General features: G+C 40.5%; 1 protein-coding gene across 1 annotated transcript; it reads left to right on the top strand.

The window, feature by feature from the left end:
- Positions 1-3330: 3330 nt before the first annotated feature.
- Positions 3331-19765, top strand: LOC140931448 (uncharacterized). Its single transcript, XM_073381261.1, has 13 exons — positions 3331-4434; positions 5202-7933; positions 8574-8782; positions 9559-9719; positions 9866-10001; positions 11594-11737; positions 12010-12375; positions 13567-14876; positions 15291-15407; positions 16212-16587; positions 17628-17712; positions 18512-18547; positions 18922-19765. The coding sequence occupies exons 1-13, from the start codon at positions 3331-3333 to the stop codon at positions 19397-19399; spliced, it is 7254 nt and encodes a 2417-aa protein (XP_073237362.1). The 3' UTR covers positions 19400-19765.
- Positions 19766-20033: the final 268 nt, after the last annotated feature.

The raw sequence follows: 20033 nt of genomic DNA, 5'->3' as shown, positions 1-20033 counted from the left end.
CAAGATTTACAGGGTTGTCGATGAAATTTATGTCATTGCGCGTTTACGTTTTATGGTCATTAGCTGGAAAATCACATGGCACTATTTCTAAACTATCCAGAAGCAGTGCTAAGGTCACAGAACGCTTACTTTTTCGTGTTTGCATGAACTGACAACGTTTTTTTGCTTCTAGATATGATTGGTTCATTTAAATGTTTTGCTCGTACTGTGATTGGCCAAGGGTGATTCAACGACACTCGCCTGAAGTTCTCAATTCACGCCAAACAATTTGTTATACTAACACAACCAGATACTCTTATAAAAGTTGATGACTATTATCCTTTGCCTAAAACTTTCCGCCATTGAAATATGTGTAGCTAGTGTGCTAGGCGTTTCCCTGAACTTTGCGAGTGGGAGGCAAAAAGGATAGATAGGATTTTCACTCTATCGATATTTATAATTTATCCTAAAAGAGATCACTTTTGTTTGAAGACACAACTCTCGGGTGGCCATAGTTAATAAACTATTGTATGCATCATTTCACTCTCAGCAGTTGATCATGTGTTTTAATATTGGCGAACTTTGAAGCCCAGCTCCTACAATCAGAGGAAAAACAAACTCTGACAGTGGTCTTATCAATCAATTGGCAGAACCTGTATGTGTAAAAAACAAAAATGTAATTCTCACAAACACCCGCGCGTCATGCCAAATCATAGTTGAACAGTTATGTAATGCAGAAAAAAGGGAAGGTTATAAGTCATAACATTCTGGTCGATGAACGCTTATTTCAACCCTTATTTGGACGATGAATGTATTTTCAAAAAAATTATGCTTTTTATGAAATACCTACAAGTTTTCTTCGTCGAACTTAAGTTACTGCATGTGTTTTTCTTCGTTTTTTGCGTTTTTTCACCAACCACTTTTCTTGTGTTGATGACCTAGTTTTGGGTACCTGAAAGTATTAGCTTCCAAGCACTAAATGTTTTGGCATTGGATGAATAAAAGCTAACGACTTAACCCCAAGGGGTCCATTTTGACAAAATGAAATACAGCAACGTTTTATGCAAAATACGTGCATCGAGGACTGGCACGGAAGTTAGAAGTTGAATTTCTTCAAGATCTAACAGAATAGTTATGTTTTACGTTAACAGACTTCAAATTATCATCGACGTCGAAAATATGCGAAGAAATTCGTGGTTGTTGTGAAAAACGAACAATGTTGAATATGACAAAAATATCTTCTGTATTTCTCACATATTTAATAATTTTGACGGCCAATTCTTTGCTACTGCCAGTTGCAGGTGGGTAGATTCATATGTCTCTAAATACAAATAATTTCATGCTTTTTATAAGACAGTAGAAGATTTTTAATTTTTTTCTCCAACTCATTACTCAGTTAACTAGGGTACCATGTTTTGTTATTTCGTACAGTACTTCTAACTAATCGATTGGAACGAGTTAATGCGTTTACCTAATACCGCGCGAGATTTTCCTTTTTTTGTAAAAAAGGAAAAAACTTATTATCAGTCTGCTAAATAAAGTACATGCTTAACCCTGGATAGAAGAACGCAAAGTTAAATATTTAGAACAATCTACAGAAAAGATAACTTTGATAAATTGTTACTTATTCTTAATAAGCCAGTGTGTAAACAGGTGTATTATTGGTCGAACAAAAGAATGGAAGGGAAACTAACCAAGAATGAGGTTTGTGTAATCAGTCACTCAAATGAGGTACCATACCGAATCATATCGGGTGCGGGACATATGCAACGGCTTTATAAGTTACTCCTCGGTAACCAACTGCTGGTCATATTCGACGCTGTTTGCACCGTGACACAGAAATACGATCATTTTTTCTTGACAAGAAAAAGCAAGTTCTTCATCTTATCGTTGTACTTGTGGCATATTTATTTTTCAAGAAACTTTGCAGAGACTAATTGTGACCAGCATTTGGCCTTATTTTGTAGGGGGCGTTTGAGCAACCAGAGTGAGTTTTGATTAGTGGATATGGTTTCCATAGGCAACCACTAAGCATTTACCAGCCTTGAAATTCACCACTCATTTCTATCATTGCGCATAAGCATATATTGACATCCAGTCCTAGCAGTATGTAAAATGTTAATAATTTGTCACATATACCTGGTTTAGGGACCTTAGCTCCCACTAGTCTCCTGTAGCTCATTGGTAGAGCATCTAGAAAGTCCTAGTTAGGAGTACCTCGGATTTTTACTTCCGAGTCACCTGTGTCACTGACTGAAGAAATACAAACATTTTTCTAATCTATTCACCAGACTTAAAATTCAGCATAACTTTTCTACCAACCACTAAACAGTCACACATACTATTGGTTACTCAAAAGATCCCAGAAATCTTAGCGAACTAAAAGCTGGTGCGCAGTATTCAAAGTTTCTCCAAACTACATCTGTAATGGTGGTGAACTGCAGAAATAGAAAGCCAGAGTAAGGGTGGTCACAGAGACAGAGGTCTCCATAAGGCATGCCATTAAAACTTCATGAAAAAAGTTGATCCACCACTGAGCGTCTTAGCGCACTCTCAAAAGTCTCTCCAAAGCATCTTCAGTGATCGTGAATTGCAGGAATGGAAGGCGGAACAAAGGGCGATAACAGAGACAGAGGCCTCCAAAAGTCATGCCAGTATATAGTTCATGAAAAACGTTGATCCACCGCATAAAGATGTTTGGTATATTCCCCTTAAATTTCCAGTGGGGACTGTTTTTTCTGCGGGGTTTTATCCAGTAGTAGCACAACCGGTTGATTTCTGGTACATAATGTTAGAAATACTGACTTAACTTCGAATCTAAAAGTAGCTCTATTATGAGCTTTTTGAGGGGTTAGTGTCATCATCATCATGATCAGATTTATCACAAGTCATAACTGGGTTCGAATTCAAGTCAAGCGAATTTTTTTAGCTAAAACGTTTTTGAGCGACGCATGTCGACTAGTAGTGAACTTTTATCATTCTTGGACAGTGGTTTGCCCAAATTTGCGACAAAATAGTCTCTACAAGAATAAACAAACTTAGCAGTAGAAATTTGGTAGCATCAGGGCATATTATGAGTAAAAAGGCTTCACTTCCGGTTGACGTACGCCAATCAAAAACGGCTTTTCTTAAGCTACCTAATCTCAAATTAAATACGCTGATGATGAGACAACAATAAAGCGTTTTCACTCACGTGGCCAGCAAGTATGTAAAAAGCAATAAAACGGTAGTTTAACTCCCACAGAACTGGTTTGGGACACTAACATGGACGCCGTGTTGGGAAACCAATATGGCGGACGTGACGTCATGTGAAAACGCTCTATAAGAATTGCATATGACCTCAATGTACTTATGCGCACTGTTAACACTTTAGATGCATTCTCCACAGCTTTCCCTGAGATTGGTGCCAGTTTGGCCTTAGTTGGTCGTCAGCCCAAATCAACGAGTGGGTGGACGGAAGTGAGTGGGTGGACAGAATTACAGCCGTCAGACAGTGGTCGCTTTTTGTTCGGAGCCCCACTGGGAAGAAAGGCATCACGGTTCAAGATACCAAAGTCAGGAATTTATTTCGTTTCGTTCAGTATTCACTTATTTCAAGCGGACATCGGAGTGTTTCTAGCGGCTTTGGTCATAAATGGGCAGCCTGTGAAGTATAACAGGGCAATGAGTGCAACCAGGCAAGGTTACCACGGTGCCGACTTCAGTTTAGTGGTCAGCGGATTTGTGGACTTGAGGTCAAGTGATCAGGTCTCCGTGTTTGTTTTCTCGGAAAGGGATACAGAGTGGAGTGTTGAAGACGGAAGCCAGTTCTGTTTACGTTATACAGGAGCGATTGGAACTTTTCCAGCATTCTCTGCCATAAAAAGCGCAGGGACGGTTTTATATTCCTCTTCTGCTACTTCTTCATCTTCTTCTTCTTCGTCGTACATTGTTCGTAACTGGGAAACAAGTGGTACCCCAGGTGTATTCATCAGTCTGTCCGGGTTTTCTCCATCCACCGGAGAATTCATCCCTATCTGCGACGGGATTTATTTCCTGGCTGCGAATATCCGCGTTGAGGCAAGTCTTGGTATCTACAGACTGTCTTTAATTGTAAACGGCAAAACTCATGGTCCGTTCATCGAAATAAGCGTAACAACTCCTAACGATATTTTCTCTCTGAGCTATTATGGTTCCTTTTACTTTAAAAGAGGAGACAAAATTGCTCTTAGTATCAACTCATCAATAATTCACCAGAACAGTGGTTTCTCTGTAAGTTATATTGACGCCTATAATCGGAGCTCCCTTCAAGGTTTATCAACAATTACCCAAACAGCCACTGAAATTCCAGGAACTGGTTGGATGGAATTGACCACGTGGTCTACGCCTTCGATATCGCACGTGATGTTTTACAATCCAGACGTGTTTAAAAACGGAAGGTTCAGATGTAGTGAAGGTGGCACATACTTCGTAGCTGTAAGTATATTGCATTGGCAGTCTGGAGACTGGGCCTCAGTTTTCGGCGATACGATTTTGGGACTGTCTGTGCTATGTGATTGGTCAATGATCCTTATCTATAGCCCGGCTCTCAGTAACAGTTTATCGGCAAAACGAACCCAAAAATCTGGATAGCTTAGTTTTTCCTTCCCCTTACCCCTCTGTACCCTTTCTTTCCCATTTTCAATTTGAAATTTGTTAACGCTTGAACAATGTTTAAACCCAATAAGGACCGAGTGATCAATTTGTCAAAAAATATTGACTAATTCAGATCAGTGGAATATAAAATGACCAAAAACCAGTTTGTAGGACGCAGATCAGTTGCTTCTTTACCAGTCATCAAAGATTTTCTTATCCCATGTTGGGTATTTCGTCTTTCTCTTTATGGGTATCATCTTATGGGTTCGATTCAGCTGCCACTGGACGCATTGAACAACCACAGACAGACCATCCCAAACAAATGGTGGTTTGCCTGTGGGACAACCTCTCGATGAAAGTTAATTATGAGTGATATTTCAAAGTAGACCTTTTTAGCTTGTATGTTTTATTTTGCAAATTCAGCTAAGGTGATGTTCTTAACGCAATTTGCCTTCTGTCTTGTCATTAGTTAGGAACGTACAGGCATGCGGATAACGCCACTTTTACAAGAAAAAGCTCCCCGGTGGAACATCACATGTTCTCCAATGGGAAAACCAAACATGCAAGCTAAAAATGTTCATTTTTCAAACAATATTTCCTATATTTAGGTTTCCCTCAGGATTCGGGGCGGTAAAGGAACGTTTGACGTACTGGTGAAATCCAGTGGTACTTCCCAGTTAAATGGAAACGCAGGGCTCTTCGCAACGCAGTACAATCCTGAATCATCGGGAGTATTTTCCTTATCAGTCTCTGGTCTCTTGGAACTCAGTAAAGGTCAGCATGTGTTAGTGTTTGTTCACTCCAGTTTTCCTAACAAGTGGTTTATCGAGCCGGGCAGCGGACTGTCAGTCATGAAGACACGACATTATTGGCCAGCGGCAAATAGCTATATCAGCTCTAAGCATGCGTTCAAAGGTAATATGTGGCAGGAGATTCCAAATTGGAGACTATCAGCCAAAGAAGGCGCCTTCTCGTTCGGAACAAACTTCCGACCAAGTAGCACAAGGTTTACTGTCTCATCCCCTGGGGTTTATTTTGTTTCTACTAATCTTATCCTTCGGGCTAAAGGTAACTGTATTTCGGCTGTTATAGCTGTTGATGGCAAAGTCAAGGTCGGCAACGGTTTGTTCACAACTCATGAATACCCTCCAGACAATCTGACCCTTAACATCGCAGGCGCACTGAATCTTCAACAGGGACAAACTATATCAATTTTTCTCCGATCGGAGAGAAATGCTTCATTTGAAATACTAAACAGGAGCGGGTTTTCTGTGGTGTTTATCGGTAAAACATTTGCCGTTCCTGGCTTTCATGCTGTGAAAGGCAGTCAGTCGGTCATAGCAACAACTAACTGGGTTGAAGTCGATGAATGGGAAGATCCTGGAAATAAAGACATAGAAACATTTCAAAATGGTGATGGTTTCGACTGCGTCCGCGGTATTTACACAGCTCCGATAAGCGGGATTTACTTCGTGTCATGCACCCTTGTCACTAAAGATATCGATGTTAGTGTCCCCGGTTCTTACATTGAGATGTATATCGGGGTGAACGGTCAAGCTTCCCTCACTAATGGTTTACAGAATACTCGTTACATCCAAGGTACGAACCCGCCACGAGGAAATGAGGTCATGGCCATCACAGTTTCCGGGATGGTACGATTAAGGCGTGGAGATTACGCTGTGATTCGTGCCCGCACGAGTATGGACTCTGATTGGAAAGTTGAACACACGAGTGGATTCTCCATATTCTTAGTGAGTCCTTTAGATATACCATATGGAAATGTAGGATTCCTGTCCCGAAAAAGCGATACCAGGATAAAAAGCGTAGGCTCTGGAAGTTGGTCTAAGATTGAAGGATGGGCGACACAATCCGACCTCACAAACGGCTTATTTCTTAAGACGGATGGTAGCTTTGCATATGAAGCGCTTAGTGGAGATTTGTTAATAAATCATGCGGGAATTTATTTCATATCAGCCAATGTAATTGTATCCAGTGTTCCTGAGTCTTGTGAAGTGAGTATTCTTGTATCTGACAGCAATGGAGGTAGCCCCGAAGAACTTGTGACCGGCTTTTCAGCTATTGAACAAAAACCAAAGTCAACCGGCAGACATACTTTACAGTTGTGTGGTGCTCTGTTTTTAAAAAAGAATAGAAAGATCCATGTAGCTGTACGATCGAACAGTGCTAAGGCTTTCACTGTATGGGAGGGCAGTGGTTTCTCTGTTGCAAGGCTCATTTATCCAATCGAAGAACCCGGATTTTATTCCCGAACAGATGGTACTGTCCAAGTACCTGAAGAATCGAACCGGTGGAAAATAACAGGATGGGAAACGTCGGGGGAGAGCGGACTTCACATTGACGGTCACGGGTTTAACTCAATGAGTGGTGATTTCATCGCGCCGTTGTCAGGAATTTATCTAGCTTCAGCAGGTGTATCATTTGCAGGAGTCTCGCACGCCACAATTGTCTATGTGAAAATTTCCGTGAATGGCGACAATACCGCCGACAGTGGGTTGGAATCGAGCCGTTTGTTCACTCGGCGAGATTCTCATGCGGTTGTGACGACCAGTGGGAGCATGGAACTGAGGCACACTATGAAGGTTAGCGTGATGGTCAAAGTGGATAATTCCTCTTCGTGGACAATAAATGGTAGCTATTTTACAATGCGTTACATTTCTGAAAGGGAAAAAACAGAGGGTAACATGGCAGACCGTTACAGTGATGTTATTTTCAACTCAAGAGGATGGAAGGAGCTGGTCAGTTGGAAAACCACTGGCGTCAATGGGCAGTATCAACTAGGCTCTGTTCACCAAACCACAGATCGCTTTCGTGTCTCAAAGAAGGGTGTGTATTTTGTTACTGCTAACGTTAAATTCCTTGAAACCAATGGGTTAGTTGCAATTGCCATTATAATCAACAGCGGAAATGATACAGCGGTTGTAGCCAAGAAGTCATGCGTTGAAAGTGAATGGTGCGTTATCAACATTGCCGCACCTGTTAAATTAGCAGCAGGCACTTATGTGTCCGTTTACGCACACTCAAATGATGAAGACAGCTGGACGATATCAAGCCAATCTAGCAAGTCCAATTTGTATTTGAACCCAGTCCCTCCAACCTCCGTTATTCAAGGATTTCTTGCCGGTATTTGTTTTAACACTTCCGTCGGTGACCGACAAACATCGCATTGGTTTCGAGTCAAGAACTGGACTACAACCAATCATCCTGGTTATTTCAAAACAATTCCTGGATTTTCTGATGACATTTTCGTAGTTAGCATCACTGGCGTTTACATTATAGCTGTGAATTTGCTTTTACAATGTACAGCAAAGAGCACTGAGTGGTGAGTGGGAATTTGCTCAATCATTATTTCCTCTCTTCAATTCCTTACTTCAGAAACTCTAGGAAGAATGGGTACAAGCAATGGGCGCAGTGATTTCTGGGATCTTTGGGTGGACAAGCGTTAGTTATGATTGGTCGATGGTAGTTAAGGCAACCATTAACCAATCATAATTAAGAAACTGCGCCGAAAGCTTGTACCCAAGTTTATATGATACTTTTTCAGATCCATCTGACCGCAAAAGTAACAACTTTGAGCTCAGCTGTTCCATAAACATAAAAGAAAACTCTAAAACGTTCAAACCGATAGAATTGCACGTTGTGACGTAGGTTTAACTCTATGTGCATGCTACAAAGACACGCGCCCGCGACATTTTCGGTCATTGTTTTCATTTTAATGAGCTGCGACTGTCCACACTAATACGATATGTATGCGTTCTCGTTTTGATCCACTTTCATGGGCGTTTTCAATTCAATGCGGTTTCAACCAAAGCGCTCAGCGTATCAGTGTGGACAGAAGGCCTAAAGGCATCGAAACTTACGCATTTTCGAATGAAAACGCATTATTGTGGAGAACTGGGCGCAAAAAACGCGAATCTTATCTTTTCTGAACTAAGCATTGTAACATATTGTTGTTTCCGTAGTGACTTTGAGCTGTTAGTTATGCTTAATGGGAGACTGTCGCCAAGTTCTGGGTTGTATTCACGTCAGACTGTTCTTCCGCTGAGTATCGACACACTAAACGTAATGAGCGTTGTACACTTGAACAAATGGGATTCCCTCGCAGTGGCTGTTCGGTCAGATAATCCCTTTCAAGTTCTGGAGGACAGCACATTCTCTGTGACAATGCATGGTAGGTTTACCGAATCAAGGGAAAAAATTCATCTAAAACGTTTTATTCCCGAGGGGAGGGAGTACTTTCTTATAAAAGCCATAGAGATATATGCCGCCCCTTTGGAATCCGGGGAATGGTTTTCGAGGGAACTTCCGGCGTGTATGAACGTACTTGTCGTTTCAATTCCAAATGAATAAGCAACAAAAAGCAATATACCAATTTAAGTAATGATGACATAACTTTTGTCTATGTAAACATGAATGTTGCCTCTGTGACCCATGCCATACAAACCGTACAGGCCAGGTCTGAAAACGGGTGTAGAGAATGACACACCCTCAACAAGAATTTCCGAAGTATCCCCGGGTTTTCATTGGCAACAAAAGTACTGTTTGTGATAAACTACAGTGACCTTAATTTTGCATGTTACCTTTCTGGTACACGAGCGATAGTGAGGTCAATACATCAAGGCTGTAATGACCGAACGGACGAAGTTAATAAGTCATTTATTATACGGACCTGAGCCTGCGATCAATTAAAACCAGTAACTGATCAGCGGATAACGTCACCACAATGAATTGTACTCTTGAGCCCGCGATACATTCATGTGACACAGGTCAGCGGATACGCTTTTTGACAGCTGTCAATTGAAAATAACGAGGATGTCCACTATCAAGTTAAATACAGATTGTATATGCCTTGGACACCAACAGTAACCTTAATATTGCTTGTTATCCAGTTTGTGGTACACATTGCTTGCAGCGAATTGAATCACTGTGTCCTTTGTTTTACTTTAGCTTCTGCTGGGGGTCCATTTCTGTGCACAAATAATGGACCTGCGCTCGTCTCAGGTCTGATACCTGATTTTCTACGTACGAGAGTTGGTAATTCACTCACGTGGTCATGTGAAGCTGTCGGTCAAACTCCACCGGAATACCGCTGGTTAAAAAACTTTAAGGTGAGTGAGAATTTCTTCGCGAATGATTCTCGGGAGCCATTTGGGAAATTTAGTACTTTTGTAAGAGCAAAGCCCGGGCTTGTTGATATATTTTTTATGATTAAACTAATGGATTTTCCGTTTTCTGATTTCTTTTCTTTTTCCAGCAGAGTTTGTCCAATGTAACTATTAACTCCCTGTCCATCATCAATGCGACGGTGCAAGACAGCGGTGACTACGCATGCGTCGCAGAGATAGCTGGAGTGTCTGTTAGTTCAAATGTTGCGCGCCTTACTGTGTATGGTGGGTATATACAAGACGATTGCCGAGATGTAAACGAACACGTCCCCCATAGAAAGTTATGCAATACAGTATAGTAAATACAAAAAAACATGGTGCGCTTTGCCTGCTATTTTGTTTTACCACACTTTAAGCATACACAGTGCAAAATGGAATCTATTAGTTAAGGGTTACATCGTACACTAGAACCTAGTTGCGGCTTGTCCATTTTTTCTTTATTTGTACTTGTACAAATAGCAGACATTTATGCATTTTGAAGAACATCTTTCATCAATATCATCTAAAGCTTTAAGGAAGGGGAAATGCTATAGTCCACGCTGGGATCAGTTATTGTCTGTCTTTTCAGTGACAATATGAAACTAAGATTGTAACAAAAGAGGTCTTTTATTGTATACATTTTCGAAAACATTTCTGCAAAACCACCTTTAGTGCTAGATTAAATTTTATGTCCGACTTTTCAATATTCATAAAGATAGCACTGAAATAAAAACCTTTTTCATGTTTGATTTTTTTGTATAAGTAAATAAACATTTTGCATCTTTGGCTTCATTTTCGCATTAATTGAAGTTTTAAAAAAGTGTCAAAATGTTCGTGATATCACTATCACTATCTAATCGTGCTTAGGTTAGGGGGAGAGGGGTGCGTGCCATTCGAGGGCTGTAAGTTTAAATGCCCGATGTTATCCAAGTTACCTTCTCTCTTTCTCCGGAAGTCGCCTTGGCAAATTGGATGAATCAGAATTCAGGCAATGGCTTTGTTGCTTGTCACTCAATTATATACTACTTGTTAACCTCGCCCGTTGGTTCATACCTGGGAAATCTTAGACCTCGGCCTCTATGTATTGATATCGCTATTGCTTGGTCAATACATCAAGGCCGAGGTCTAAGATTTCCCTGGTATGAACAAACGGGCGAGGTTAATAAATTGTTTATTATATGGCCTTTCCATTGTGGACCTGAGCCTAAGATCAATTAAAACCATCAACTGGTAAGCCGATAACTTAAAAAAAAAACAGGTCACCTCAATGAGAAGTATGTTTGAGCCCGCGTTTCAATCAGGTGACAATGGTCAGCGGATATCCTTTTTGACAGCTGTCAATTGACTACTACAGAAAATACCATAACATACCATAATGCTCTTTGTTTGTTCTCAAGAGAAACTGAAGACAATGCTTATGCAAAATTTTGGGGTGACAAACAAAGAGCATTATGGTATTTTATGGTACTTTCTGTAGTGGTCAATTGACCGTAACATGGACGTCCTAAGCATGTCTACTATCAAGTTAAACACAAATTGTATCAACCTCGTTCCCAGGGTTCCCTCCTACCCGTCCCTACGGAGCGAGAGAGGTAGGAGAGAGAACCTGGGAACGAGGTCGGAATTGTATATGCCTTGGACACCTAGCTAGTAATGCTTGGTCATTACAAGAAAACAGCCAATCAGAGCGCGTATTATATTATAACGATATAATGAAAGAAAATGATGCCCGCTTAGCAGCCAATCTGACCGCGCGTTCTATTGTAGCCGTATAATAGCACTGTAATAATGTGAGATCTAAAGATATTTATGGTCGGCTATGTTGTATTCATTTTCAGATCCTCGACCTGCGTTTGAATCTCTTCACTACACAGTGGCTGTAAAAGAGAACGGTCCTGCTCCACAACTGATACTTAACGTTACAGTAAAGGCAGAGAGCAAGGAGAAAACTCATGCAGACATGGTTTTAAAGATTATTTCAGGTTTGTTTCATCAGCTGTTAGAATCCATGTGACCTTAAAGAAGGAAGTCTAGTTCGATCAAAGGATCGAAACATGCATGCTGTATCACAGGTAGCCCAAGTTCAGTATGGCTGGGAGTTTAATCTTTAATAGGTGTGGTATCATATTGTGTAATCCTCAATCCGGGAATATAAAGAATTTGGGATCCTTCCCCTACTTCTCCTTACCGGCAAAGTGTTGATTGGGAGGCGATTCCCAGAATTATGTACTGATAACAACTGATATGATTGCAGGGAACATCAACAACTCCTTTGTCGTGCAACCCAACATCTCCTTACGTTCTTTCGGGATTTTCACTACTCGGCCATTGGATAGAGAAGACATATCGGAATATCATTTACTGATAACAGCAACAAACACAGACGAGGCTGCGCTTAGCTCTGTGACCAATGTCAACATCTTCGTCGAAGATCTAAACGACAACCATCCGCACTTTGACAAGAAAATCTTTGAGGCCAGCATCCTGGAGAATGCAACGTTGGGTCACGTGGTGTTGATACTCAGTGCCCAGGATGGAGACCTGGGGCAGAATGCTGACATTAGTTACTCGGTACATTTAGGGTCTGGGGTGGACACATTTAGCTTAAACAAGACATCGGGTAAGTGATGCATTGGTTATATAAATATATTTAGCCAAGGCCAATAGTGAAGATCTCGTGAGATCTTTTAAGAATTATCTTTTTGCAGTAATTCAGCTTTTGCCTTTAGCAAGAAGCAAACTGAATTTCTCCTAAAAAATGGGCCTGAGCATGCGATACATTGAAAACCAATAACTGGCCAACGGAGAACTTTAAAAGACACGTGACCTCTTTATGGGTTGTAAACCTGAGCCCGCAATACAGTCATGTGGCACTGGTCAGCGAACAGTGCGGGCTAGAAAGTGTGAAATCTCACATCCGCTAACACTAGGGGGCAGACGAACGTACGGATGGACGATTCTGTCACTACCAAAATTTCTTGAGTGCATAGATAACCAAATTCAAGAGATTATCATTTTTTTGCCAAATTTTATTACTCATGGTGCTCCGCTGCGCTTGCTTCACGCGCGCGAGAGCTCCTCTATCAACTCAAACAAGCGCCACCATAGCAGAATTTTCGTTAACTTTTGCTTTTTTTAAAAGAACATGACCGTTATTTTCTTCTCCGAACCGACCACTGGCAGGCTGAAGGGTTAAAACAAAGCGCTCGTGTCACGTTGAGAAGGAGAAAAAGAAAGAAAAAGAACTTTTCCCTCTTTCCATATTGCCTCTCGCGCTCAATATTACTGATTTTATGACATTCTCTTTGGAAATACCAGGGGAAGCCTATGAGGTGAATTCGAAGAGAGCTACTGTAGCGCTTAGCAATCAAACTTAGTGATCAATAACTCACTTACAAATTCCTCCTTAACGTTCAAAAGGGGTTTAAATTTAATAGGTTTGCGCGTTTTTCTCTTAAGGACTGTTTATATCACATTAATATTTGTTGATTGAGATATTAACGATTAAGGCTTTTTAAAACCCTTACGGTTCCTCAGTGTGAACAGACATACTACGTTTCCATGCCAATCATCTCTTGACAAGACAGAAAGTTGGCAGTAATTTTCACTCCATCTGTCACTGGGATAATATAATATTATGAGATAATAATAATAATAATAATAATAATAATAATAATAATAATAATAATAATATGGGATAATAATAATAATGGGATGATATGTTATGTAAGCTAAGATATTAAAAATTACAAGAGAGCTTTTAAATCAAAATATATCAGTATGGCACACATTTCCTCTCATTCCCTATTAGGTGAAATAACTCTGAAGAAACCACTTGACCGCGAAACTCAACCAAGCTACTCACTTTTTATTGCCGCCCGCGATCCTGACTTTTCTGCGTACGCCGAAGTTATCATAACAGTGCTTGATGTAAATGAGCACAAACCGGTTTTTACGCCTTCAAAGTACAACGTGACAGTTTCCGAGGCAGTAGGGAAGGGCACCTCCGTGCTTAAGCTTACTGCAACGGACAAAGACGCTGGAACGAACAGTGAGTTTGTGTTCTCCATCGTGAGTGGCGATTCTCGTTCATTATTTGCTGTAGACAATGATGGAATCATCACAGTTGCGAGAAGTCTTGATCATGAAAAGGAATCAACACACAACATAACAATAACAGCTCACGATAAAGGGCAAAATCCATTATTTGCGGAGCAACCAGCAAACATCTTTATTTTTATAAGTGATTTAAACGACAATTCGCCAACATTTGAAATCTCATTATACGAAGAAACCTTATCAGAGAGCACGCCACCTGGAACGTCAGTTCTGCGCGTACGTGCTTCAGACATCGATCGAACTAACAACGGAATGGTTTTCTGGATAGTAAAGGAAAATTTAGAATCAGATTTTAAGGTGAATTCGTCGTCAGGAGTAATTTATGTGACGAAATCCCTGGATTTCGAAAGAACAAAACTTTATCGATTTCAAGTTGCAGTGAGAGAAGAGAAGATGGAATCTCCTACCGATTTTACCACCGTTGTTATCTCAATTTACGACGAAAATGACAACTCACCATTTTTTCATCCTACGTACTATAACATTTCAGTCTCAGAAGCTACGCCCGCTACAACAGAACTCCTTCGACTTCACGCAAGTGATAAGGACAGCACGACGAACGCAGCACTTTGTTACTTCATAGAATCGGGAGACGAAGAGTCTCATTTTTTCTTAGATGAGTCCAAGGGATTTCTTTCCCTAACCAGGAAACTCGACCATGAGAATGTGTCAAGCTATCGCTTAATAATTAACGTAACCGATAAAGGAAAACCACCACGTACAGCTGAGGTGCCCGCTACAGTCGATATTGAAGTCTACGATGAGAACGACAACGTACCTCGGTTTGATTACGAGACTTACTCTGTGTCAGTCAACGAGAATATTACATCCGGGACCTATATATGTACAGTGCATGCGCACGACAAGGACTCTCTTTGGAATCACGAGGTGACGTATGCCATGGCCAGTTATAGCGAACCAAACACCAAGGGAAAATTTGATGTGAATAGAAAAACTGGAGAAATATTTACGACGGGAGATCTCGATAGAGAGGAACAACAGGTGCGTTGTACGTGTAGTTGCAGATGTAGAAATAACTTAGTAAACCTTTTTTTCACACTTGTAACTAGACCAGGTTGATTCTGAAAATTGGGCATCATGAAAGTTTGAGGAGTAAGTGAAAGAACAATAAGGTTCTACACCCTTTAAATGGCTACATAAAGTCTACTAATCGGTGAGTTCAGGGATAAGATTAATTTGGTAAGATTGCTTTTCAGATTATCTGATCAACACGGTTGATACTAGATTTTATATTTTTCATATCACACCATGAAGTTTCCATAACCATTAAATGACTTCTAATAATATTAATAATAAAAATAATAGTAATAATAATAATAATGATGATGATGATGATGATTCATACAGCTCCAAAAACCATCCTAAAGGACCACTTCTCATTTTAAAGGTTTATAGTTTACGGTTGTCGCAAGGGATGGCGGAAAGGTGCCCTTTGAAGGCCACGCAAAAGTGATTGTAACCTTGATTGACGTAAATGACAATGCCCCTGTTTTTAAGCAAGGAGATTATCAGGTATTTAACTGTATTAATGTACTACGTGCTAATGCAGAAGAACACTAATGATCGAGCTTGCAAGAAACACAGACATAAAACACAAACAGCGCTGATAAACATTGTGAAATTTCGAATGATAGTCAACATATGTCAAGTTTAACATAAAATGCGAAAGCTCACAATGTTTATCACCGCGGTTTGTGTTTTATTTCTGATTAAACCACGATTAGCCAAGAACAAAAGTCTTTATAAAAAACACAGAAATTCAGTAACAAAAGCATGACAGTGGTACATCAAAGGCTGTTGAGATGTATTACTGTACCGTCGGTTTTCAAATGAATCCTCCTCAATATCATTAAGAACATTAAGACCAAAAACGATAGCCTATGTCATTTCGAAGAGTAGACGATTTCTTGATACGTAGTTCAGTAGAAAATATCTAACATACATTTTTAGTTTAGTTGGAATATTCCCGTGCCTTCGTGATATTCCTCGATCCAGTAGATAATTATGTCAGATTTATGTTATTCGATTTAAAGTAGTAGCTTTTCCCACCAGTCTCTTTCATAAACCTTCAGTCCTTTAAGTGTCCAAAGTAAAAATTAAAGAAAAAAATCCAATTTTCTTTTGTAAAATGGAAACATTAATAAGGTGTAAAAAAGAGGTTTCACTTGAATGTTAAAACAAAATAGGATTTCATCCAGAGAGTCAAAAGTCAAAAGTTACAATGGCGTATCATTTCACTTTAGTAGCTCAGTCTAAAGGTGAACAGGTTAACAACTTCTACTACATAATGCAGCTTTGTACTTTTACATTTTACAGTCATCGATACAACTTGCAGCGGACGCTGCAGTCAACTCAGCCGTTATAACGCTGACCGCTGTTGACAAGGATAGTGGGCTCAGAGGGAAAGTCGCATACGCTGTGCTGGATATCGTTGGCTCAATTTTATCCCAGCATGGTGAAGCGCTGCACTGTACCGGCAACTTAAACGGTAGTTTTAAGATAGATCATTATACTGGAACGTTGAGAGTTGCTAGATCATTGGCAGCGCGTTGTCTCTATAACGTGACAGTTCGCGCAATGGATCATGGGATTCCTCCACTATTTAGTGTTATTTCTGTACAGATTGAAACTGGAAGAAGAGATACCGGTGAACTCAGGGCACCCACTACCATTTCAGTTGTATCAAAAGAAGGTTCGTGTAGATATATTCTTATCTTATTTACAGGAAATTAACGCGAATTTCAAAAATTCGTGTTAATTTCCGCGACCATAATTTCCATTATTTCGGCTCCAAATTTTCGATACACCTTTGGCATTCTTGACACTTAAGAGGGAAGAGTATTTTCATCGGAGTGGAGATTCGCCAGTAACAGTGAAACTGTGAAGACCCCTCGGAGTAGCCAGCTTTCTTCGCTTAATCCCCTTCGTACGTTTAGGGAAAGCACCACAAACGAAGCTTCCATTTCGGATTATACGTTTAACTTTGCCCCTATGTTTTTAACAAGTTTTGTTCTTTGTGAAGCCTCGTTAATTTCCTTCATTTTGAAATGTTACCCCCTCTTTTGCGTTAATTTCCTTTATTCGAAATTCGTTTTCCATTAAATTCGCGTTGATTAAAGTCGCGGTCATAGAACATTAATTTCCTATAATGAAGTAGACGTCGCTCGGTCGGCCGCTTCGCGGCCTAAAAAGGCTCGCTCCGCTCGCCAAGAGGTCGACTTGAAGCAAGTCTAATAATGAAGTACCTGTCTTCAGTTTTAAAAGCAGCGCCTACAGACACAGATCATAGAGGCCACTTGGCTATTCCCAGGCCTTCTCGGTCAATACATTTCGGTGACGTATACGAAATGAACGGTGCTTGGACCACGTGACCCGAAACACATAGGCCAGGTGGAATAATCAAACCTAGGGACTAGGCAAGAAGGGCTACCAACGTGGTAGCTCTACTGATGATTGGCCGCCAACGTGGTAGCTCTATTGATGATTGGCCACCAACGTGGTAGCTCTATTGACGATTGGCCACCAACGTTAAAGTTCTATTGATGATTGGCCGCCAACGTGGTAGCTCTATTGATGACTGGCTGCACTACTTTCGCTTTGTAAATCCATTTACGGATTTTTTCCAGCTTCCAGCTTTCCTTCCATGCTATCCTATCAGTGTTTGCAAATAAACAAAGCTTGGTCCAGAGCGTATAAATCACCCATTAGTTTTAATTTATTTTCCCTCTACAGATCAGACCAAGGTCATCGTTATTGTGTGCGTGTTTGTTTTGATTATCGCAGTTATTGTTGCTTTGGTAATATGGAGAGAGGGAATGTAAGTTAAGCTATCTTTTTAATTTCCAATATTATAGTAGATTGCTATGGGTATCGGATAAAAAGAGAGACTAAGTCCCAAGTATAATACCAACATTTAACAAGTATTCTTTCAAATCGAGGTGAATAGTGGCTGAAATATATCTGATCCGGGTAGCCTGCGAACAGGCCGGGAGGCAGCGAGGTAAATATTCCTAAAGCCACTTTTCACCGATCAGATTGCTTAAATAACCAAGATTACTGAGTGTGTGTATACTAAATTGCATTTATACATATTTATTTGTTTCGAGCGTGTTGAAAGGTCTGTAGTGAGGCCCTCGGAGAGAGGTTGCCAAACCGTGCGGTCTTTAAGGAATAGAAAAGATTAAGAAACAGACTACAGAAACCCTGCGTGGAGAAGCCTGGGTATAACAAATAGAGCGGACGGATCTTTCTTCGGAAATTTTCGGTCCCCGCTGAGCATTAAATAAACAATGTCGGTAGTTTCTTGGCGTTTCGGATGGGTGCCATCGCAAAATGACATATTACAAAAGTTTGAAACTGAGACACATAACAAAACCGAAACAACAAAGTTTTTCCAACTCCAAGAAACACCCAAACAATCCAAACTGAGGACGTCTCGTCCTTTTTCCTTCGTTTTTGTTCTTGTCCTTATTTTTCTCCCTGTTTTTTCATCTTTTCTGCGTAAATTCCTTGAAGAATACTGCCATTACAAAACAAGCCGTTTCTGGACGAGAAGGGAAACCATACGTTACAAGAACTAGAGCAAGGAAAGAATTTATTTTTTTTCGTCTTTTTAGGCGATACATGCGTAAGAGAAAAGTGATAGTGAGACGGTAAGTAAATACAAATTTAGTTAAGTTGAACTAATAAAACGGCTGGGTATCAGCTGGGGAACAAGGGGGGCGCAGTGGTGAGAGCTCTCGCCACCCACCAGTGTCGCCCGGGTTCATGTCAAGGCATAGATGCCATATGTGGGTTGAATTAGTTGTAGGTTCTCTCCTTTGCTTAGAGAGGTTTTTCTGTGGGTACTCCGCGGTTTTTCCCCCGTTTTCAAAAACAAATACCTCCAAATTCCAATTCGATCAGGAACGCACGGACACGTTTTAACGAGCTCTGAAGAACTCCCAAGTGCTTTGTGGTGAAAAAATAACCGAAAATCTCAGTTAAAATTACTGTCTTTATCATTTTTTCCCAGGTCCATAAGAAGAAACACAAAAAGCGCTGAAGACAGCTCCTCTTCAGATGATCGCGAAACAGTGCGCTTCACAAAATATCCCACGGATCAAGACAGCTTGTATCTTGATCACTGCTCTACTATGACAGAGATGGCCAGCTCACTACTGAACCAACGCTCTCTGTGCTCATCTGGAATGGAAACAGACCTCTTGGAAACGTTCACGGTGCCTTATGATGAGAAAGAAGGTTACACAGTTGTAGATGGGGACACGGAGAGTTTTTGCGTCAGTATTGACTTCGGCTTGGAATCAGACGATCCATTTGTTTTTCCCACCGTTGACGAGCCGGCCCGTAAGAAGAGCACGCGCACTCAGCGAGGAAAATCCCGTTCTTTGGTGTCGTCGTGTGGCTCAAAACGCTCTCGGGCGTCCCTACCCGCGAAATTTGGATCCCGCAACTACTCGAAAGGAAATGGTGTTCGCGAAGTTATATCAGATACCCGTTTGTGAGAAATTATTACTGAATGGACAGTAATAACAACAAAATCAATAAACAAATTGAAAAACTTTCTTGTTTTTCGGAGACAATCAAGTGTTTGACAATTATCATGGAGTGTTTCCGTGAACCTTGGATTTTATCCATGGCGAGGTCCGCTTGTTATCGATTCTGATTGCGTTCTTTGTAAAGACTACACAAACTTTGAAACCGTTTATAGGGACAAAAAAAACAAAAGCATTTGCCTGAAAAACCTTCACTCGTGTAGCAGCAACCGCAAATGAGCGCGCATGTAATGCTTTAGTATCATAGAGAAGCAATTGCTCAAGTAACGAGGAAAGTTTATCACAAGCAATAACAAAACTATCGGTATTTCCCGAGTATGAAGTGTATGACAATTCGAACTCAATAAACTTTGTAAGTTAATCCTATAGTTTTCGATTATTCAAGGTTGTAATTGAAACCGAAGGGCTAAATGAATGTGAAAATGAACTGATGTACATGCATGATTTAAACTTCTTCAGTAAAGTTAATTTGTTGTTTGTGTTTTATCAAGTGTAAAATTGTAATTTGTAATTTGTTTACCCACGGAGCACTAAGGACTTCATAAGAACTCGTTGAAACATGTCCGTGCGTTCCAGATCGAAT

This window comes from Porites lutea, chromosome 3, assembly GCF_958299795.1.
Source record: "Porites lutea chromosome 3, jaPorLute2.1, whole genome shotgun sequence".
NCBI lineage: Eukaryota > Metazoa > Cnidaria > Anthozoa > Scleractinia > Poritidae > Porites > Porites lutea.
Note: the sequence above shows the minus strand (reverse complement) of the source record. Positions and strands in the feature narration are given on the sequence as shown.

Coding starts and splice junctions, on each gene's coding strand:
- LOC140931448 (XM_073381261.1), top strand. CDS start 3,331: ATGCGCACTGTTAACACTTTAGATGCATTCTCCACAGCTTTCCCTGAG. Junction 11,738..12,009: donor GGTTTTAAAGATTATTTCAG/GTTTGTTTCATC, acceptor ATATGATTGCAG/GGAACATCAACAACTCCTTT. Junction 14,877..15,290: donor TCGATAGAGAGGAACAACAG/GTGCGTTGTACG, acceptor AAAGGTTTATAG/TTTACGGTTGTCGCAAGGGA.